The 24,656-nt window shown below is 34.2% G+C and overlaps 1 protein-coding gene across 1 annotated transcript in view; it reads right to left on the reverse strand.

The window, feature by feature from the left end:
- Positions 1 to 10,634: 10,634 nt before the first annotated feature.
- Positions 10,635 to 24,656, reverse strand: part of Cals (calsyntenin 1) — a 457,567-nt gene continuing 443,545 nt past the window's right edge. The window contains exons 12-14 of the mRNA XM_072526238.1: positions 23,932 to 24,119; positions 19,972 to 20,286; positions 10,635 to 16,795 (exon numbers count right to left, since the gene is read on the reverse strand). Of these exons, the coding sequence (XP_072382339.1) occupies positions 16,586 to 16,795; positions 19,972 to 20,286; positions 23,932 to 24,119 (713 nt within the window). The 3' untranslated portion in view covers positions 10,635 to 16,585. The remainder of the gene's footprint in view (positions 16,796 to 19,971; positions 20,287 to 23,931; positions 24,120 to 24,656) is intronic.

The raw sequence follows: 24,656 nt of genomic DNA on the forward strand, positions 1-24,656 counted from the left end.
ACAGGGCGCAGCCAATATCGTTGCCGATTGTCTCTCACGACCTGAAGTAGACGCTATCACAACACCCATTACTATTGACTATGACCGGCTATCCGAAGCTCAGACTACAGATGAGGGTCTTCAACAGACCCTGAACGATCCTGCCAGTTCCTTACAACTTCAACGCATAGTTCTACCAGATAGCCAGCGGCCTATTTATTGTTCAGTCCAAGATGGTCGTATACGAGTTTATGTGCCAGCTGTGTTCCAAAGAGATGTTTTCCTGAAGTTCCACACGCAATCCCACCCATGGCATGCTGCTACATTACGAATGATTGCTGAACGTTTTGTGTGGCATAACATGAATCGCCAAGTCAAGCAGTGGTCACGAGAGTGCATCCTATGTCAACGTGCCAAAATCGGACGTCACACTGTTACACCTGTGACACCTCTAGGAATGCCAGACGATCGATTCGCAAACATACATGTCGACATCGTTGGCCCACTTCCAGCAAATCAGAACTTTCGATACCTGCTCACAATCATCGACCGTTTCACAAGATGGCCAGAGGCCATACCTATCTCGGAGATTACAACCGAAGTCGTCGCGCAGAAGCTCCTTGAGGGATGGATATCCCGGTTTGGCGTGCCAGCAACCATAACAACGGACCGAGGTAGGCAATTTGAGAGCCAGTTGTTTCGCCAGCTCAATGGATTGCTAGGTGTACAACATATTAAAACCACTGCCTACCACCCACAATCAAACGGATGTATTGAACGTTTCCACCGAACGCTCAAGGCTGCTCTCATCGCCGCGGACACAGTATCGTGGGTTGAAGCCCTACCTCTGGTCATGCTAAGCCTTCGAAACACTTTCAAACAAGACATTGCATGTACAGCCTCCGAGTTAGTGTATGGTACCCCAGTGAGTCTCCCTGGACAGCTGCTTGTCCCTAGTGCTGTTACACCCGACGAGCATAGTTTTGTCCAACGACTACGTGAGACCATGGGAGCATTGCGTCCTGTACCGACGAGCAACCACTCAGCCCGCACTGCCTTTGTCCATCCGGATCTACAGACTACAAGTCATGTGTTTGTGCGAACCGATAAAGTGAACCCTCCTCTTACACCTCCCTATACCGTCCCGTTTAGAGTGTTAGAACGAAGTGATAAGTTTGTAACTGTGGATGTCCAAAATGTTCCTCAGCGAATTTCCATGGACCGACTCAAACCAGCATATATTCCAGCGGCCCAACAGGTGCAGGAAGAACATGCATATGCCAACCGTCTGATGAGCAACACAAGTCAACATAGCCGTTCGAAACCAGCAGGTTCCTCACTGGAGGGGAGCCCTGTGGCAGATTGACAGTTAACCTCCAGCCACACATGGGTTGACTGTGCTATTGAAGTGAGGGAACGTCGACGGAGAAAAGAAGAGGGGATGAGACCAGCTGATGGCTGTCAGAACACGATCACACGACGAAGTGACAACGAAAAGAACTCTTACAGTTTTCTTACTTGTTTTTAGTATGTAGTTTATTGCTAATAAATCAATAAAACAGTTTAAAGTGTGCCCCGACTACTTTGCTTCCCGCAAACAGGCCACATAACTAACCTAATAACCTGTCTTGTCACCTCCTGTCATGCCATCTTGTTACCAACATGAATAATATGATTGCCACTTAACTGGTATCATACATCCTCTTTTCTTTTTCCTTATAAGTTCGGCTTACAAGGTTTTTTAATTTGTCTCCCTGACCTTGTACAGTAAGTATTATTATGATTTGATGTTTCAAGTATATGATTATTATCAGGGATTAAAACTTGTTTGTTGCTTGATGTTCCTGATGTGTTTCAATACCCTCACTGTCTGGCAATTCATGATATACACTACCATCGCCACCCACATGATGATCATCACCACAGTCTACAACATGTTTATTTACTGATGATCTTATGTGAGATCTGTTTCTTCTGATAATGTTTCCACTGCCATCTTGCAGGATGTATGATCTAGGCGATTCATGTTGATTCAAGATTTTTGCAGACTTCCAGGTGTTATTACAGTGATCAAGGACTGTTACATCCATGTCCCTGTTCAATGGCTTCAATATTGTTGCATTTTTATTAAAAGTTGTCTCATTTAATTCTTTTTTAGCTTTCATTTTCATTTCCACATTTTCACACAAACATGGATGCAACAAATCAACTGAAATTTCTAACTTTTGTTTTACATCTTCTGCTATTAAGAAGTTGTGATGGGGAGTATCCCTTACCTTTTAATGGATAATTTCTATAATTTATTAATGCTGACTGAACGTCTGCATGCTTTCTTTCATCTATAGTTTTCCTTAACATGTTTTTTGCAATTGACACTGCTTTTTCTGCTAATCCATTTGAACGTGGATAATTAGGACTACGAAAGATTAAAGTAAAGTTCCAATTTCTGCTAAACTTTCTAAATTTTTCACTATTATACGGTACATTGTAAGTTACAAGAAAATCAGGTGATCCCAATCGTGCAAAAACTGTCTTAATTTCAGCAATTACTGAAACAGCACTTTTATCTTTAATGGTTAATACCTCTAACCAGTTAGAATATGAGTCAAATAAAACTACGTAACTTTTTCCAGCATATGTGAAAATGTCAGACCCAACCCTCTCCCATGGTCTTTTAGGTAGTGGATATGATAAAAGAGTTTGTTTTGGGTTTTTTCTTGCAAATTTTTCACAACTCTTACATACCCTTATATATGATTCAATATCCATCACCATACCTGGCCAATAATAAATTTGGCGTGCTAGTGTTTTTGTTTTTTTCTATGCCTAAATGTCCCTCATGAAGTAATCCTAGAACTTCTTTTCTTAATGAAAAAGGAACAACTAATTTATTGTCTAGAAAAAGAAGGTCATTAGTTATAAATAGGTTCTCCTTAAGTTTGGCAAAGTGTCTGACATTTTCTGGAATTTTATATTTTTGCTCTGGCCAACCACTGATGATAAAATCAAAAACAACTTGTAGTTGGGGGTCTGCTATTGTCTCTTGTTGAAACTGATTTTTTCGTTCCTCAGATAGCGGTAAATCATTGACAATTGAATGAACAGCAAACTCTATCTCCGTATCAACAGATTTTTTGTTGTTTTTTAGAAATGCCCTTGATAGTGTGTCAGTGTGTATGTACATACTTTTTCCTGGTTTGTATGACACAACTAAATCATAATCTAATAATTTTAATCTCATTCTTAGGATTCTTGGTGAAATTGACTGTAAATCTTTTTTAAAAATTGATTCCAGTGGTTTTTGATCACTGTGGATTTTTACACAAGCTCCATAGACAAAGCAGTGAAACCTCTTTACAGCAAATAAAATAGCTATAGTTTCTTTTTCTATTTGAGCATACTGCTGCTCAGTTTTTGTAAGGCTCCTTGATGCAAAGGCCACAGGTCTGCCTTCTTGCAACAAACATGCCCCCAATCCATATTTTGATGCATCTGTTTCAATTTCTGTTGGTTTCTTTGGGTCAAATACTGCCAAGATTGGCGAGTTAGTCCACAGATGCTTTAATTGATCCAGTGAATCTTGATGCTCACTTGACCACTGACAATCTACATCCAATCTTGTCAAGTTTCTTAACGGGGCAGATATTTTTGATAGGCTTGGTACGAACTTGGCTACATATTTTACCATTCCTAAAAATCTTGCAACATCTTGTTTGCACTCTGGTGTGGGCATGTCTAAGATTGCTTTGACATATTTATCACTTGTTTTCACACCATCCTTTGAAAATATCTGACCCATGTATTTAACACTACTTTGTTTGAACTGTACCTTGGACTTATTGAACTTTATGTTGTATTTGGTAACACAGTCAAGAACCCTTTTTAAGTTCCTGTTGTCATCCTGGTGCCTTTAGTAGCAAACTAATACGCACCTTGATGCGCATCGCCCGCCTTCTTGCATTTTATTCAATTTTCTATTGGCCAAGAGGTCCGAAAATCTCATATAAATATTAAAATGTCTTTAAATATGGGATTATTCGGATCTCAAGGCAGTCGAATTCGGTCCTTTACGGACTCTCCTAGAGCACTTCGCTCTAGGGGCTCTGCTTGTTTTCTTTTAGACTCTGTGGCCGAGTCTTTTCTACCTACAAACCTGAGTTTTATTTAACCTTAACAGTTATAAAACAAATAGATGTTGTCTTTTTCAAGACAATATCGAAACATAGAGCGTCCGGAGTGGTAATTTTGATGCTATTTTTACAAAGTATTACCCATCCGGTACGACATGGCGCCCAACACACGGATTAAAATCCGGACCTACGACCCGCCTGCACAGAAGGCACACAAATGAATCCACCGTGTGCTGGATTCAAGAAAACAGCGGGGAGAAGCATCGGATGTTAGCATATCAAACTAACATGCCGATATCCAGGCCTTCTGCAGACCTGAAGCCTTCGATGTGCAGATACCCTCGACGAGCCGGCCCTCTTCGAAGTTAGAAGCCCCACCTGCCAACGAAAATCACGGAGTAGGACCAGCTAGTCCCTCCCTACAGATATGTGGTCGTAACCACGTAGGCTTAGGCCCCTGGCCTACGAAACCCCGTTTGATATGGTAGATGGGATCCGGACAGCCTAGAGGAGGACGAACCCGCCGAGGGAGTGAGTACATCGACCGAGGATGGACCTGCAGACACTGTCACCACCACCGACCTCCCCCTGTGAAGTGTTTTTGTGCAGTGTTGCGATCAATAAGGACAATTTTCAATTTTATATCTTAAAAAAAAACTGTAAGTACGTTTATTTTCACATATTTTCTTGTGCATTTTTTATTTGTATTTGTGTGTTTTCAACCTTTTAATAAAAATTACCTTTTCCCAGCCTCAGAGTCTCCAAAGCGGGGGGGATGTCATCCTGGTGCCTTTAGTAGCAAACTAATACGCACCTTGATGCGCATCGCCCGCCTTCTTGCATTTTATTCAATTTTCTATTGGCCAAGAGGTCCGAAAATCTCATATAAATATTAAAATGTCTTTAAATATGGGATTATTCTGATCTCAAGGCAGTCGAAGTCGGTCCTTTACGGACTCTCCTAGAGCACTTCGCTCTAGGGGCTCTGCTTGTTTTCTTTTAGACTCTGTGGCTGAGTCTTTTCTACCTATAAACCTGAGTTTTATTTAACCTTAACAGTTATAAAACAAATAGATCTTGTCTTTTTCAAGACAATATCGAAACATAGAGCGACGGGCTGGTAATTTTGATGCTATTTTTACAAACTATTACCCATCCGGTACGACACTGTCATGTTCTGCTTCTGAGGCACCAGTGACAATTAAATCATCAAAGTAAAGGCCTACGCCTTCAAGATCTCCAAATATTTCAAAATTCTTTTTCTGGAATACTTCTGGTGCTAAGCAGATACCGAAAGCCAGTCTATTAAATTGATACCTACCAAATGGTGTGCCAAAAGTCATTAAATCTGCACTTTCGTCATCCAGCTCCACTTGCCAATAACCATCCTTCATGTCTAAAACAGTGAAGAACTGTCCTCTACCAAGTAGAGTTACAATTTCATCAACAGAAGGAATTTGAAAATGTTCTCTCTTGATGGCCCCATTAAGTTCTTTTGGATCAAGACATAGCCTTAAGTCACCATTTGGCTTCTCCACAATGACAAGTGGGTGAACCCACTCTGTTGGTTTATCTACCTTTGTTATGACTCCTTGCGCTTCAAGATCACGCAGTTTATTTTTTAAACGTTTTCGTAAAGCATGTGGAACCCGTCTTATGGTGCTTATTCGAGGTTTGGTATCTTCTCTCAAGGTTATATGGTGTTTTGTTGGAAATTTTCCTAGACCTTCAAACACATGTGCATATTTTGTTACTAAATCATTTAAATTTTTAAATTTAAAACTTACTAATGAATCTACCCGTTTGACTAAATTTAATTCTATACATTCCTTAAACCCCAGCAAAGGAACCTGATTTTTTGTATCTACAACTACAAAAGATATATCTTTTTTATCATTTTTAATAACACAAGTTAATGTAACTCTACCTACAGTTTTAATTTTGAACTTTGAATCCCCATATGATACTAATGATATATTAGATTTATGAATATGTGCTGTTGGGGCTATTTCTTTGAGAATACTTAAAGGCAATGTGCTTACCTCAGCTCCAGTATCTAATTTAAATGACACAGGCTTATTGTTAATATAAATATCAGCTGACCACATATCTTGTCCAACCTCATGTTTACATTTAGAGTTTACTGACCTGACAAAATACTGATACTCACTACCTTCACTCTCACTTCCTGAACTGTGCACATCACTTACACTAGCTTCTTTTACTTGATGCACTTTCTTCTTCTGCTCTTTCATCGCCTTTCTTGGAATTTCTGGTTTGATTCTCACATTGCTCCCACTAGTTTTATGGTCTTCTCTACAAACTTTTGCAAAATGGTTATGGCCTTGACACTTAGCACATGTTTTACCCCAAGCAGGACATCGATTGTCTCTCAAATGATTATATCCACATCTGGTACACACACGATCACATCTTAGTTCTCTTCGTTGAACCAGTGGCGCACCCAGGGGGGTTTTGGGGGTTAACCTCCCCTCCCAGGACCCTATTCCGACACTGTTACTCACACATTTTAAGGACTCAAAATCGAGGTAGCACCATAAAAAAAATTTCGGTGACCAGCCAAAACCCCCCCCAGAGGCAAATTCTAGGTGCGCTACTGCGTTGAACTGCATTTATTAATGACTCATTTTGTAACATTTTAGACTGGTCTTTACTAATTTCTATCGCTCGACATATGTCAACTGCTTTCATTAACGTTAACTCTGATTCTCTGAGCAGTTTTTCTTGTGTTGCTTTGTTGTGTATGCCCATTACTATTCTATCTCTGATCATCTGGTCTTGTTGGCTATACTCTGTTGTTTTAATGGCTTTCCGTAGTTCTGTAACAAACGAGTCAAATGGTTGCCCTTCTTGCTGGCTTATACTATTAAACTTACATCTTTCAAATATGACATTTTTCTTTGGTGAACAATACTCTTCAAACTTCTTTTTTTACGCAAGTTACTGTTCTGTCTTCATTTTCGTCAAATGTGAAGGTGTTGTACAGCTCTAATGCCTCGTCACCCACCAGACTTAAGAAAACTGCCAGCTTTTTACTTTCTGGTTTGGAGGTTAGGTCCGTAGCTATCATAAATAGATCAAACTTTTGGCTAAATTTGCGCCAGTTTTCAGATATATTCCCATCTAATACTAGAGATTCAGGTGGCTTAAAAGTGGATTCCATGATGATACCAAAAAATGATACTCACGTGTTACAATACAAGGTTACAGTTGAGTACCTATCCAAACAAGAAATGGTTACACCACGCAAAGATTATCACACCTGACACCATGTATAAGCCTGATGGAAGGTGTAATAAATAAAACAAATACTAGATTGAGTAATTGTATAAGCAACAAGTATATTAACTTCACATGCCAGTAACTTAACCTAACAACTGTGTCTAACTAACCTAATAACCTGTCTTGTCACCTCCTGTCATGCCATCTTGTTACCAACATGAATAATATGATTGTCACTTAACTGGGTATCATACACCAACTATGTCCTTAAATGTTCGATCCGGTTAAGATCTGAACTATGCGGTAGCCAATTCAAAGTCCGAAGATTTACCTGTTATAAATATTCGGTTACATTTCGTGCAACGTGAGGTCTTGTATTATCGTGCATTAGCAAAAAATTATTACCAATATAAGGAGCGAAAGGTACAACATGCTCAGATAAAATATCAGTTATGTACCTTTCACTGTTTAGAGAACGTCCAAGTAAAGAAACAGGATCTGTTTGCGTTTGGTTAAAGAAATTTCTCCCCAAACCATTAGAGACCCTCATTTAAATAAAGTCGTTCTATGTATGTTGCACTGGGCATAACGGTCATTTGGTCGTCGAATTACTCTTGAACGTCGATCGGAATTATAGAGACAAAATCTAGATTCATCTGTAAACAGAAGGTTTTCCCAGCCGTCATTATTCCAGTTTGCAGTCTAGCTCTGCGGTAGTTTGCAATTAATGCTGGGCCTGTAGCTGGTCTTCGAATACGCGAATCATGTTCTACAAGACGTCTGTCTCCTTACGGTATCAATGCCGGGTTGGATTATGAACCACACTAAATTCCGTGACGTGGTAAATCTGAGCCTATAGTTGTGTTTTAATTTAGAATTGAAATATTCCATATTGAAAAATGGTTTCAATGAATGTCTTCACAGAGGAGACAGCTTGCTGACAGACAGACAGACAGACTCCCTGCTGTTCCAAATGTACAAACTGTTTAGGAGAGTAATAACTAACAGGTTAACGTCGAAGCTCGATAGCTATCAACCGGTAGAGCAGGCAGGATTCCGAAAGGGTTACAGTACAGAGGATCATCTTCTTAGTCAGAACGCTAATAGAAAAAACCAATGAATATCACTTGAACTTATACATTGGCTTCGTTGATTTGAAAAGGCATTCGACTCCATAGAAGTTTGGGAAAAAGAGAGCTATGAACAACTGCAGGATAGATTCCCGATACAGATTGTTCATACATAATATTTACAAGAAAGCTACAATGAAAATACAAATAGACGCGAAAGCCAAAGCTATACCAATCAACAGAGGAGTCCGCCAGGGAGATGTTATCTCACCAAAGCTATTCACACTTGGACTGGAAGACGTGTTCAAAGACATTAACTGGGTAGATAAAGGAATAAATATTAATGGAAGAAAACTGAGGCATTTGAGATACGCTGATGACATTGTAATATTTGCTACAAGTTTGGAAGAACTACAGACCATGATGACGCAACTCTTTCAAGTTTCGGAAAAAGTAGGTCTTAAGATGAACTTGGAAAAAACAAAAATAATGACAAATACACAGAACATTACAGAAATAACGTTGAACGACATAAATTTAGAAACAGGAAGCGAATACATCTACCTGGGACAGATAATGAAAATTAACAAAGAAAATCAAACTGCCGAAATTACAAGAAGAATAAGGTTAGCATGGGCAGGATTTGGAAAACTGAGTTGGATCTTGAAAAGCACTAAAATAGAACAATATTTGAAAACCAGAATTTACGATCAGTGTATCCTCCTTATACTCACGTATGGTTCACAGACGTGGACACTCACCAAGTCTAATATGGATAAAATAGTAAAAGCACAAAGAGCGATGGAAAGATCAATGCTCGGGGTGAGACTTATAAACAGAAAAACAAACAAATGGATTAGAAGCAAAACCAAAGTAAAAGACGCAGGAGAACATTCTGCCAAATTAAAATGGAGCTTCGCAGGACACAATGCCCGACTGAAGGATAAAAGATGGGGTTGAGTTTACCGAAAGTACAAGCTGATTGTAGCCGCAAATGTCAAACAGGGAACAAAAAATTTCGGTACAGCAGTGTTGGCATGTTTTATAATGTAGATGCTGTATGCTTTAAATATAAAAAGATAAAAAGCTTTAGAAAAGTACATTTTGTTTATATTATGTTATAAATACTGCAGTTTTTGATTTATATAAAACAACAATGAGTAACTATTTGTTTCTTTGCAGATTAATTGCAGTTAATTATTAGAAATTTTTTTAGCAATTATCCTTTGATAGATTAGGGGATAGATTTGGCAATCGTCAAATCAGCAGTTGCCAGATTACAACAGATGTTTGCAATTAATCTCCAAAGAGACAAATATTTACTCGTTATTGCTTCATATAAATTAAAAATTGCAAAATTCATAAAACAGTATAATCAAAATGTACTTTTTAAAAGCTTTATCTCTTTATATTTGAAGCATACAACATATGCGTTATAAAAACATGCCAACACTGCCAAACCGAAATATTTTTGACATTTGCGGCTCTATTCAGCTTGTACTTTCGGTAAACTCAACCAAAGATGGAACCACGAAATACAACAATGGAGACCATGGTTAAGAAAGAGAAGCAGAGGAAGATCACAAATGAGATGGGATGATGACATTAGGAACATCGGAGGGCACAACTGGAAGCAAGTGGCGCAAAATAGAAAACATTTGATTTATTTGGGAGAGACCTATGTCCAAAGTTGGATTACTTAAGAAGAAGAAGAAGAAGACGAAGAATATTCCACAGGGCGTTGCGAACATTGAGAAAAAAACACAATCTGATTGGTATGCCCAGTACACAATGATAATTTACCTGTCTAGCAATAATATTTATTAAAGCGATATTGTTAAAGAGTAAGGCTATAACATATTAAACAACAGTCTCTTAAGCAAGTGGTGCGTTAATTTCGCTGCTTAGTGTATTTTATAATAAAATAAAATAAAATACAATCGAATCGATGATCGAATCAAATCGAATCAAATATCGAATCGAATTTATTATCGAATAAGTAAAACGTGGGACGCTCATGTATAATAAGTAAAATCACTACTTGGTCCTAGTTGATTGTAGTGAGAATTCAGCTTAATGTATGATCTTTCAAATTCTAATAACATTAGAACCCTTAAAATAATATACGCCTTAAAATATGACCTTAGCAGTCCCTGGGGCGTTCTCACTACTGAACGACCTAACAAGGGATAATGATTGAAAAAAAAACAAATATTTAGTTATTATTTATTATACATTCATGTATTACATAATTATTGTGGTTTTCAACACCTAAAGACATTCGAATTATTTGATTCTGTTTTTTAACACACCAAAAAAGCCATTTATCAATAAGATATAAACTTTCACATACAAATAAATATCATTACGATTATTGGAATGTAACAGTTTCTTGTTGTTACGTATTTTGTCAAAAATAGTGTCATTTCATCTGAAGTAGATTAGTTGGGGACGTTTTACAAATTTTTATTGCTACTGACATCATTCTACGTAGTGATGACCAGTTCGAATCATTTTAAGATTCGTTCCGGAAAATCTAGTCTGTGAGTTGGTTCAATGAATCATAGCATTCTGGAGTATATCCAAAAGCTTTTTTTAATTTTGTTCAATTCGATCACGGAGCTCAATTTTATCTAATCAATTTAAATTATACTTATTTATTACTTATAGGTAATAGATTGCAAATCAGTAACCTGCTTACAATTTATTTTTCTTAATAGAATTAACTATTTTTGCATATCCGAGTCACTGGATCAAAGATTCGTTGCAGTGTAACCGAATCAGTGACTTAGTTCATTAAATCAATAAATTCTATATTTCATCACTGGGTTGAACAGTTCTCTTAAATTGGGAGCTTGCATGTAAATTCCAATTCATATAAGTTAATTATTAGACGTATTATATTATACATAGAATACAATACCATAAATCACGAATCATGACCTGCTTATAATTTTAAGTTTTGGATATCCCTTAACTCCTTATTAAATCCAAGATTCGTTGCGACAGCACCAAATCAGTGATACTGCTCAGTAGATCAAAATATTATATGAGTGCATCCAACCTGCCTATAACCGTTTTGGTACTCGGTTCCGTTTTGAACAATTAACAGTTCCGACTCACTGATTGAAACAAATCTGATCCGGTCATCACTAACTCTACTCGGCTTGCGTTAGGTCTTTTCATAAAATATGCAAACAAAACGTAATGAAGAAGAAGCGCTTCAACAATTTATAAAATCGAATACAAAATTTATCAAAAATAATCTATCTACAGTTATTTACAAATATACTGAATGCCTAGTAACACGTGAACATCGTATTAAGAAACGTATGAAACAATTTTAAACACCCTGTTACAATATCTCCTCTACTATATTCCTACTCTTCAACATTTTATAGGATTTGTAGATATAACCTGCGACCTTGAGAGAAAAAACTTGTAAAACGCCTTAGAAAATATCAAATAAAAGCATAGATAAAGTAGTGCTTGATTGTTCTAACCTAAATAGTTTTTCTTATTTTTGACATCACAGCTACTAATTCCTAAACTGCGACACTCTTACAAACAAATCATACGATCTATTAAACAGAATTTTACACTAAATATTGCATCATATGATATAATCTTTCTCTTGTTTAATCTACTAATGTATATAATATTGCCAAATCATTTTAGAAAAAATAAAAATAACCGTTTTATTTTTATCTTGTATACTTTTATTTTATTTTAAGTACCATTATCTACTTACAAAAAAATATTATTTTAGCTGCAAAACCTTATATATACATTCTTTTTAGACTACTACTTCCGAACCAAAAGAGAAATATGTTGTGCGAGAGAAAGAGAAACACCAAATCTAAGTAGAAAAGTTGTAGAAAATTTACTTTTACAATTTCAAATAACGTCACAAACCAAAACTGCCGCAACCACATCACAACCGCATTGTTTTTATTATTCTAACCAGAAAATCATTATTAAATAATACATTAAACAAAAATAGGGTTACATATTTATTTATGTACCGTAGGCCCAAGAGATAGCAGACTATCCTGCTATTATAATACCAAAGCAACACTAGCGGTATAAAGGGAGACTATTATTTATTTATTATACTTAATAAATTATTATATTACTCTTTTAAATGCTGTTAATTCTTTGTATATCTTAGAAAGAAAATTGGATATTCGTATTATCTTAATGATATCCCCTTTGATATCCACGAAGGAGATTTATAGACTTTTGTTGGAACTTATCATTCATTTTTCACTAATACATGGTGTGCTGGATGCGTGTAACATGATGCCTGTTAACAGGTATTTGTTAATATTTCTTCTAACATTCTCATTCCCACTACATCTCTAATGTTTCTCTTTATATACCAAGAATTATTTGAGAAGCCCTTAATTAGAAAACGTCCCATTGTCTTAACAAAAGAGATGGCGGTAAAAGACTATCTTTAACATGGAGACCTCTCCTTAATCGAAATAAAACATCGGCCGTTTCTTTCATCAATTCACCTCTCTCTGTAAAGAATATTTACACCATTCCCAACCTAAACGCCACGTCAGCGAGTCACATCACCATCGAAGGTATAGAAGTGGCATTTAGGCATAGAAGTATAAAGTGGCAGTAAGGGTAGTAACGACGGTAATCGAGGAGACTTATGCTCCATAATAGGTCTTGATGAATCATTTCGAGGAATGAATTACTATGTAAAGTCCACTTCACATATTACTCAACAATGAATGAATATGTTTTAAGCTCATTAATCTGAAATTTTTAGCATTCGGTGAACTATTTTCCCTTGTTTTAGAAACAATCTTCGTTCAATTTGTTTGTAGAACGTAATCATATACAAAACTTTTTATTTCTAGATAGTCCAAAATGTCATTTCTATACTCTGAAAGTTCAGCGTGTTTATTCATATGTAGTTAAAACGAATTAAGACATGCGACTGCATGTATTGAATCGATTTCGTTTCTAAACACAGTTAGAACTGAACATAGTATACCCCCTCAATAACGTCCAGTGTCACAAAGGCCTATTCATATTTACAAATTTGAATTAACAGAGCTTTTTTAAGGTAAGCATAAGTGAACGAACTCATTTCAGCCAAATCTAAACTCAAATTATTTTACGCACAAATTACTTATAAAACATAATTTCACATATTTAATTGTGAATAGAACAGTATTCTTGTATTATAAATAGTTGTAATGAGACATATTCCTCCAAAATTAAAATTAAATGTCCAAAATTCGAGTTTGTACTCAAGTATTCGATTGCTATTCTATTGCGGTGGACTCGGCATTTGTAACGATATTCGAAACACAAAACAAACCAGTCATGATTGATTGCACATTATTAAAAAATTGATATGATCGAGGTTGTTAACAGTAAAGGTGCAATAGGAGAAACTAAAAAATCTTGTAAACCTAAAATAAGAAGTAAGTACAAAAAAGCGCATACATAATCATTATATAAAAACAATACTTCGTTAGTTTAAAATACGATTAAAAAACTAATAAAAGGTAAAAGATTAAATGTTAAGTATAATAAGAAATAAGTTAAAATTTTAATTCAACAAACTTGCCAGAAGATAATATACAGTTTTTGCCGATAGGCCTTTGATTAGGCTTCAAAACAAATACTGGTTAATAGTAAAAAGGGTAGGGTGGACAATTAATATAGTAAACATTTTGTTTATCAAAACATCAAGTTGAATACTTCCACACATTAAAAACATGTCAAAAAAATGTCCTTACCGGCAACAATGAGCATGAGAAGTAACTGAACGATTATTCCTCTTAATAACCTTTTATTTGTATAAATATTTTTATTATAAAATAAAAATTATAATACTTTTTAATAATTTCAATTAAATAATACTTGAAGCTGCTTAGTAGCGAGCTGCCTTTAATTTTTTTGTGAGATACCCCAAACCTCCAAAGATATTGATCTAAAACTGATCACCATTCTGCTGAATGATTATAAACAGAAATTTTTACTTTTGTTTAGAACTTTAGGTTAGCACTATTGCGTTCGGTGACAGCTGTCAGGTGATTTTGGAAGCAATAGCATAACACCTTTCACGTAACTTTGATTGCCGTCGTACGATTTACGTATAATTCAGTTTACGAAGTTTACCATTTCACCGAGAATAGCCAGACCACTGAACACAATTCACCATGTTATTGCAAAAATAGGCTGATCTTAATGTCTAGACGTGAACATTCCAATAATATTATATTTCTGTCCATCATTTTATTATTTAAGATAATAGACTTAAGAACTTCAAGTTGCCGATACTATGTTCAATGGCAGCTTTCACACGACACATGTCCTGTGATTTTGATAGTCGTTATGTCACATCCGTTACTTGATTTTGACAGGAGTCACATGTTTTATGTATAGCTTACTGCCAGTGAAAGTGAACAGATAGAAGCCTGAAGACAACTACTCACCATGTAGCTGCTGACAAACGACTGCAAATGAAATAAACTAATAAATAAATGAAATAAATATCTTTAAAAAATACCAATTGTTTTTAATACTGTTAGAGATTAGCTGCATTTTGAGTATCCTGGTTTAAGTGGAACAATATTCGGTTACTTGACTGATAAACAAATTTTAAAATATAACAAACTTACTAATATAAAACTGGCTGCCCGTTAACCTAAAAGATAGGCGAAAATACAAGCAGGAAAGGGTGTAAACAGCGTCATCAAATATGTATTACTAGCTAAAAAGGGTGTATGGATATACATATACAACAACCTGTATATATATCTCTAACAAATATGGACGATTAATTTATTGATATCAAACGCCGTACACAACCCAAGCAAACCAGTAGGCATTCAAGCATAGCATTTACGCAAATAGAAATAGTACATATACGAACAACTGGATATTGGTACTTTTAACTAACACTTTTCTTTTTGAGACGCCAATACAACATTCTAGATCGTGATTCGGCGAAAAATACGTTATTTCCGTGTATTCTACAAATCTTACTTGTTAATGTCAACTTTTATCGAAAAACGTGGCGAATTGGTTGCCTAGTTTTAGGTACTATATAGGTAACACCAACATTTGATTAAGTTCGATAACCTTATTCTCAAACATACAAGTAATATATATATATATATATATATATATATATATATATATATATATATATATATATATATATATATATATATATATATTTATGTATACTCTTTTTGAAGCGAGATTTTTCTATATGACTGTCTTATAATGTAAAATTGGAATGAGTCGAGTAACTCTCTTCTTGGAGCTCGTTGTTCGTAAGTAACATTGGAACGCAATTTTTCTGTCACTTGAAGTGAGATTTTGTGTAACTTGTTTTTGAGCGCGATTTTCGAATATTACGTAATTGAAGTAACTTTTAAAACTATATCAGTTATTAGAATAACTATTACAGTACTTTTATTTATCTACTTAATCTGTTTGAGGGCATTAAAAGTATCGAACATTTTTAAAGATTTGGGTACTATTTACAATTTATGTACTCGCAGTGACAATAATGTGTTTTAAAAGTTATTTTCCAGTTTTTAGTACAGTATTCGAAGCTGTTTATTGTTTATTTTAGGCAAACGTTTGCTTGTGGTTTGTACGGCGTCTTTAGTGCACTATATGGCACTTCATGCGTCTTAATAACGCTTCGCACCTTCATTTTCACTTTCTTGATGAACATATGCGGATGAGGTATTTTATTTTCATATTGGAAAATGCAATTAAACGGAATAGCTTTAAAATTGGGTTCCTCTTTGATCATTTGAGAATAGAAATTGAATATAAACTTTGATAATGACTCTGCTACTGTACACAGTAAAAAAACTAAATTTTTTCATGAACTAAATCCTAACCAATTCCTATGAGATTTCATTTCTAAATGTTACACTTTTGTCATGGTTTGTAAAAGTTCTGAAAGCAAAAGGTTAAAAACCTACACAAACAGACACTGTCTCTTATGTATTTGTACTATAACTATTTTTGTACTTCATCCACAAAGTTATACGCATTTCTGCAATCAAATGATCTCAAGAGATGTATGATTAAAATATAAACATTTACTTATGTGACATTATCTGAAAAATTCATCCGCAAATGAACAATCCTCTACATTTTTTGACTTTACATAGTGGAATTGTCCCACTCTAGTTGACTGACGTTCTGATAGTCGTGTTTTCTGATGCGACACGGTTGCTCATCTTCTTCATCAGAAGAGTCGGCAATTCTGCACGGTCCATCCATGTTGTCGTCATCAGAGGAACTCTCAGAATCTGACTGCTCGCTGTCACTGTAGTCCACTGTTTGGCCTCCTTCCAGTTTTCTTTCAGCGTTCTAAAAGGAATTTGTATGAATAAAGAAATATTTAAAGTATGTAATATAGTTAATGTTCTACATAATATTATAGCCCACGTACTCAATTTTCTGATTGGACTTGGTCAGGTTGCGAGCTTTTTGACTCTCATTGGAGTCATATTCAGAACTTGGGTTTAATTCGGGGCTTTAGTCATACGAGTCCACAGTTCATATCACTGCTACCACTATTGTTCTTGTAAAATCGACTGGTGACCAAACCCAAAGCTTGAAAATGACTCCAGCAATTATTCGTGCGATTAACCAATTCTTATAGTACGAGATCTCACTGCAAGATCACTATGTTCATAACGTACAGTACATTCAACCAACTTACACCTCTAAACGATTAAAGGAATTCATAGAAATCCTTTCGTTGTAGTAAACTGCACTGGTGTTCTCCATAATGTTTAACACTTTCCTAAAGTTTAGGTATAAAATAAATGTGTCATTAACCCGTTGTTCACAGTTTTGCATATTTTGTTACATTTTTTTTAATAAACGGTATTCTTGCATAATGTTATTTAACGTAAATTTATTTAACCTACTTGTTTAATCATTTTTTTTTCTGAAACAAATAGTACCCTGCTAAGGATCATTTATATTCAAAGTAGATATACGAAGTACTAAAATATCATTTTAATTTTTGTTAAAAAATACTTCGGAGTAAACTAAAACATTTTGTCGATTTAAATAGTGGTGGTTAGTTTGACCATATGTCTGTTAGAGTGTACCGTTTTTGAGACGTCTGCTATTACGGGTTAAAGTTAGGGTTTTGGTAAATATATTTTTTATAACATAACTTTTTTTATTATATATAATATATATTTTTATAATATAACTTTTTATTTTAAAATAAAAATACTAGTACTAAAAATTAAATAATTGTGGGAAACATTTTAATTTGTTTATGTATGGTTTCCAACCATTTACAATGTAATGTAATTAAATTATAATCGGTATTTCTAATGATCTTTGGGCCAATTTGCTTAATGTGTTTAGGATCTTTGTAAGCAGTTATATTATACTTTACCTCTCAAGCGCAACAGTTAGAAAGTTTCTGTCATATTGATCTAAACTCAGTATATTCTAATTCAAACGTGTAGTTTCAAGTGACCATCATGCCTAGACGTAAGTTGGATATTGATGAATTAATTGCAAATGTGCATAAATACTTTACCATGGAAAAAGACAATAATGGTGGACCTTTAAAGTTATTATTATGTATAAATCAACGTGTTTGTGATGCACTCGGGATAAGTGAAAGTAAGCTAAAAACTGTAATAAAGACTGTCAGAGATTCTCAAAAAGATCTTACTGTGACTGAGTATCACAAGGACAAGGAAACAACTCGTAAACATTCTAGAAGCATTGACTTATCTGATGGAGAAAAATTTGAAATTCGCAAATAAACATATCAGTTTAGATACTTTACTGGCTAAAATAAGAGAAAGACAAGTTTCTGAAATTAAGAGGACAAACCTTTGGAAAGTGTTGAGAGATTTAGGATTTAAATTCAAAAAAGAAAATAATAGGTTACTTTTATGCGAAAAGAGTAGTGTGGTTCACAAAAGAATTAAATTTTTGAGAGAATACACTAGACTTAAATCTGAAAATGCAACATTCGTATACTTAGATGAGACATGGATATTTGCAAAGGGTGGAATAAAAATAATTTGGCAAGACGACAGCATAAAATCAATAAAACACACAGATAGCAAAGGCAAAAGACACATATTTCTTCATGCAGAAGGGAAAAAGAGGCTTTATAGAAAACGCAGATTTGATTTTTTCTTCAAAATCAAAATCTGTTGATTACCATGAAAATATGAATGCAGATATGTTTGTTAAATGGCCTGAGGAGAAACTGTTACCTAGTCTGAGTGAACCATCAGTTATAATTTTAGATAATGCACCTTACCATTCGGAGATTTTGGAGAAACAACCAAAACAGTCGTGGATCGCACCGAGCATAAACAATTGGTTAGTTAAAAATAATATTAATTTTCCGGAATACGCCCCTTCAAATCAGAGTTACTGGAAATTTCGAAACGTAATGAAAAACCAACAGTTAATATAGTTGACCAAATTGTTATGGACATCAAGTACTACGGTTACCGCCGTATCAATGCCAGTTTATTTCCATCGAATACATCTGGGGTATATGTAAAACGTAATATGATAATCACGTTGAAAGCAGTGGATACAGTGACGATGCAGTTAGGGAAATGTGGTAAGAAGCTCTTAAAACTGCAACTCCAGAAATATGGGCCAAAACTGTAAATAAATGTGAAAAATTAATAGAAGAGTGGTGGATCCGGGAAAATACAATTAGTGAAATTAATCCGGTGATTATAGATTTATATAATGATAGCGGTAGGGAATTTAGTGACGATGATGATGATTTATAAATTTAAATAATCAGTAAGTAGTAAATACACTATTTTAATGTTATTTACAAAATAATTGTACAGCAGGTTAACCATTATATTTATACATTCATTATTAGCCAAATAAACAATAATATTTAAAATTCCATTTGAATTTTTGCCCCTCATTTTTTACAAATTAACGGTAACTGATAGTACAGGCAAAAATATTCTAAAAAAAGTAAGTAATTAAAAAGATTATGGAGAACTCCAGTGCAGTTTACGGTACCTTTTACTACAACGAAAGGTTTTCTGAGAATTCCATTAATCGTTTAGAGGTGTAAGTTGGTTGAATGTACTGTAGTTAATGAAACTCACATTTTTAAATACACTTAAGGATAGGAGAATACATTGATAACAGGTTGTCAGTCTAAAAGTGGCCGCAAATAATTTTAATTAAATTAATGGTAATTAATTTTTTAACAAAAATTTCGTTCATTTATTTTTTACATAAAATACGCTGCTCGTGATGGGTATAAATGTTTTTTGTGTATAAAATAAGAACTATTTTTTATAATTATGATGATATAAGATGGCTTAAGAAAAAATCCTAGAAAATTAGTGTTGGTAGCTGTTAAAAACGCGTTTTAAAGATAAAGTAAAAGAGAACTAGCGCGCTACGCCACTGATTTCAACTGGCTAGTGTCAGTTGTATGAGTTTTTAAACACGTACGCGCATACCTAATTTATAAAGGGTTCCGAATAAAATACTATTGATGGTATACGTACCTCCATAGGGTTAACAGTAATAGTGAGAGCAGAATCATCCCAGGTCATCTCTCCATCTTGCGCCTCTTCGTTGGAAGTTTTATGGTGAGCAGCTCTGATTCTGATGACACCCAAAACGATCATAAAAAGTAAGAAGCCGACGCACACTACTACTATGATAGTAACGGCGTGTGAACCACCTGTAGCTACGAGGTTCATATGTTCAGAGGCCATGTAGTCGTGGGATATTACCGAGGCAGGACGAATTTCTACACTATGTTTGTTAATTGTAGCATGCGCGACTGTTTCTTTAGGCTGGGGATGAATAACGGTTAGCTGAAACGTAAAAAGAATATAATGGTAAAAATATATACATTTAGGACATATTAAATTTAAAATCCACAAGGAAACTAAATTCCTGTAGTTGGCTGTATACCATGTATCACAAAAAATTTATTTAAAAATTCATACATATTATACCTTTTATAAAGGAATTTTTAAATTTTTTTTTATATTAAATTTAATTATTTACTTTTGACTATTTAATGGTACTGTTCTCTTTTTGAACGAGTGACGGTGAGTTTGAATACTGTTGTTTACAATGGAGAAGCTTGTGATATTTCAGTATCTTGTACAGATCTTGCTTATACTTTATCATTTGAAGCAGGTGAAAATATTTTTTATTCATCTTATTAAATTTACCCCTATATATTATTTGCATATTTGCTAGAGGTAAAGTAAAGAAAAAAAAATAGGAATATAGTGAGAGGGGAAAAATATAACGTTTCAATATTTAAAAATAAGAACAGAGATTATAATCTATTCACACTTAAGGACAAGCGTACTTAAATGCAATCAAACACAAACTTGTCTTAAATGTACATAAGACTGGTCTCCTACCCTATCTATCTCCTACTACTCCTATCCTACATTCATATATATATATATATATATATATATATATATATATATATATATATATATATATATATATCTTTTTTCTTATTCTTATATATATATATATATATATATATATATATATATATATATATATATATATATATATATATATATATATATATATATAGGGTAGGAGACCAGTCTTACATTTAAGACAAGTTTGTGTTTGATTGCATTCACCAGAATCTTTTCACATGTAATTGTTTAAGTACGCTTGTCCTTAAGTGTGAATAGATTATAGTCTCTGTTCTTATTTTGAAATATTGAAACGTTATATTTTTCCCCTCTCACTATATTTCTAATTTTTTTTCTTCTTTACTTTACCTCTGGCAAATAATATATAGGGATAAATTTAATAAGATGAATAAAAAGTATTAATAATATATATATATATATATATATATATATATATATATATATATATATATATATATATATACTAGAGCTAATAAGATTAATACTACTACAGGAATTAATGTTAAACACAACAGTCTTCCGGGTTGAACCGCGTTGATTATCATTGCGCCGAGCTTTCGACATCCTCTTCTATGTCTTCTTCGGGGCTTCCGAGGTCTCAGTCTCCCGAGCCCCCAGACACTACTACACTGATCACTAACTAATCAAGGATTGGGGATCACTAATGAGGACGGGTCATTTATACCATCGATGGTGACGTGGCTTGGGTGGAGGTTGGCGTGGGGATTGGCGCGAACCTTTCTGACAGTAGGATTTGAATTGACGGGTGGAGCGGGCAGTATTTTCTTTATGAGAGGTCTCCAAGTAGAAGGTAACCGTATGCTCTCATCTGTTTTACTGAGACAATTTGGCCTTTTTTCATTTCTATAGCTTCTCGGATAATTCTTGGTATATAGAAGCGGATGGGGGCTATGGTTCTGGAGTTTTCAAAATCCATTTTGTGACCTGTATGAAGATGGTGTTGAACTAGAGCTGAAATTGAGTCGGAATTCATAAATCCTATTTTGGATTCTACGATTTGTTTGGCCTATATAGAATCAGGGACAGTCTGCACCAGGAATGTCATAAACTCCGTGTAGTTTGAACGGATAAAAGATGAAAGTTTTTGTTGGGGGGTAAATATTGTCTTTATTGAGTGGGAGATTGATGTCTGTGGATGCTCCTATTGATGTGATTTTCGTGGTAACCGTTTTGGATGCGACTTTTTTGTTTAAAATTAGAGAGCTCAGCGGGCCTACTTGCATCATGGCAAAGGCGTATTGATCTGGAGACAAGGCGTATTAATGAATTCGGTCATATATTTAAATTTTTTTAGCAAGTTGATTTTTTCATTGATATTATGTACTATTTTACTAGAAAACTGCATTCTTAACAAAAAACCCGAACTTTGCTATATAATACATTGTAAACGGCATTAGAGTAGAACTCGATTGCATTAATTACTTAACTATAAGAGCTGATACTAGACTATCTGAACTATACTATTTTCCAGCTTATTTATGGACAGAAGGGGGAAGACTATAACATTATGAAGTTTCTATCCTCTAGAGTTCTAGAACCAAGGTTCATTATTTATTAACAGGTTAAGTGCCAAGCGGTTTTTTTTCTATAAACTCAAAATATTATGGATGTTTACCCAAATGAGTAGACAACAAAACTCAAATTTTTGCTTGTGTCTACCCAATTGGCTGTATGAAAATAATTTAGTAATTAAATTAGTGGGAAGACATAATCTGTCTAGTGGTTCAAATCGAAAAATATGACGTATTTATATTACAGATCCCTATACTACGTTTTGACCGAATGCGTAGACAAAAGTAGAATGAAATAACAGAAATTTGCATTACAAAAAAAACCGTTAATTTTAAATGAAAGTGTACACAAAATGGATACAGTAAAAAAAATTTACTTCAATGGAATGTAAAAAGCGTAAGTTATCCTTTTCGAGAAGTAGTTAGAGATGAGCACGTTGAAGGAACAAATGACAATAACAACAGTGACACTGATATACATCTGAAACTAAGGATGTTATTGATAATGCCAGCAATGAACAGTTAAGTGAACTTACATATTTCAATCAAAAAAAAATTTCTATAATAAGCCGGGAAAAAATAAATGTTTTGTTTGATGGAAAACTGCAAAATCTACTGATTATTTTCAGTTATTTTTACCAGAGGATGTAATTGAACTGATGGTAAGAGAAACAAACAAAAATGTCCAAAAGTTTTTACAAAATAATACTGTAAGAAGAAGTAGTAGAGGTAGAAAGAATGGTAAATACAAATGTCGAAGAAATGAAAATATTCTTGGGTCTTCAGATTTGGATGGGACTGGTACAAATGACCCCGATTCAATCGTATTGGTCGAATAATAGAATATATAAAAATAAAATGTTCCTTTTTGACTAGAAATTAAGGGAAGATGTCGAAGGACACAGATTATGCAAGATTCAACCACTATTTTTTTTGATACAAAAAAAATTTCAATGTACCAAAACACCTGGCGAAAACTTAATAATTGATTAGTAAATAGTACCTTTTACTGGCAGACTAAATTTTAAACAATATATACCAGGAAAATCACATACATACGATATAAAGTTTTTAAACTTTATGATCAAAGCGGTCATACATATAAAATTAAAAAAACTGCAAATACTGCTGTTAGAAAATTTCAGTTGTTTCTGGTATAACAGTAGCCAAAAGTGAATACAAGCTAGTTAGCACTTTTTTTAATACATGCCCATATAAAACATTTTTATATTTTGAATGTTTTGAAAATGTTCATAATTCGAATAAATAAATATAAGTTTGTATATAAGTTTTAATGTACTTGCTTGTCCCAGAAACCGAATGGTATTTGTAAAATTGTTCTGTGATAATAAATAAAGAAAATATAGCTCTGGCACTCCTAAGCAGCTCACAAGATTTTGTCTTGGCACCAGCGAAGGGTACTCGTGTCCACCCAATTGGGTGTACCTACGTGGCACTGAACCTGTTAAAACATGATTTTCCACAACTTATTTAATTAAGTAAGATAACTTACAGTTTGAACATATTCATTTGAGGTAAATCTTCCATTTAGTTCGGAGCAAGTAAGCTTGAAAACCCTGTTGAGGTAGTAGGCAGGTTTGCGGTTAGTGTAGACAATTTGGCGCAATAGTTGTTGGTAGTTATAGACCATGTCAGATCCGGTAATAGTTACTCCGTCTTTCGAAATTCTAGCAGCCATTCCTAAAACAAAAAGGAATAAATATTTTTGAAAGATGTGTCCTTATTAAATAAACCAATAAAGAATGAGAAACTAGGATCTTCATATATTAAATATAAAATATGTTCACAGTTAAATTATATTGCAGATCTTTCAATAACGGTTGTCTCAATCTAGGATACAAATACGTATCCTGTCTGCTCATAAAATTTAAAACCATGAAATTAAGCGGAATACTATAAATTAAACAAATACAGATGAAGAATGGTGATTACTGACACTGCGAATTTCGAGTTTTCACAATGTCAAAGTAGATACCAGCGATCTTGTTTAAAACTAGTTTTCTCATTATTCAAATTTTAATATTATTTTTGTGCCTTCAAGTTATCTTTTTTTTTTTTAAGATTTATGCTGTTATAATTGCCGGAAACAATGTACAGCTTTAGTGGAAGCTGTTTTGTTAAATGGTTTCTGTATCTTTTTGAGATTTGTTTGTAATTTTTCTTCTGTCAAAACTTATTCCTCCATTAAAAACTTTAAACTTTATGTTTGAAATGATA

This window comes from Diabrotica undecimpunctata, chromosome 3 (genome assembly GCF_040954645.1).
Source record: "Diabrotica undecimpunctata isolate CICGRU chromosome 3, icDiaUnde3, whole genome shotgun sequence".
Classification (NCBI taxonomy): domain Eukaryota; kingdom Metazoa; phylum Arthropoda; class Insecta; order Coleoptera; family Chrysomelidae; genus Diabrotica; species Diabrotica undecimpunctata.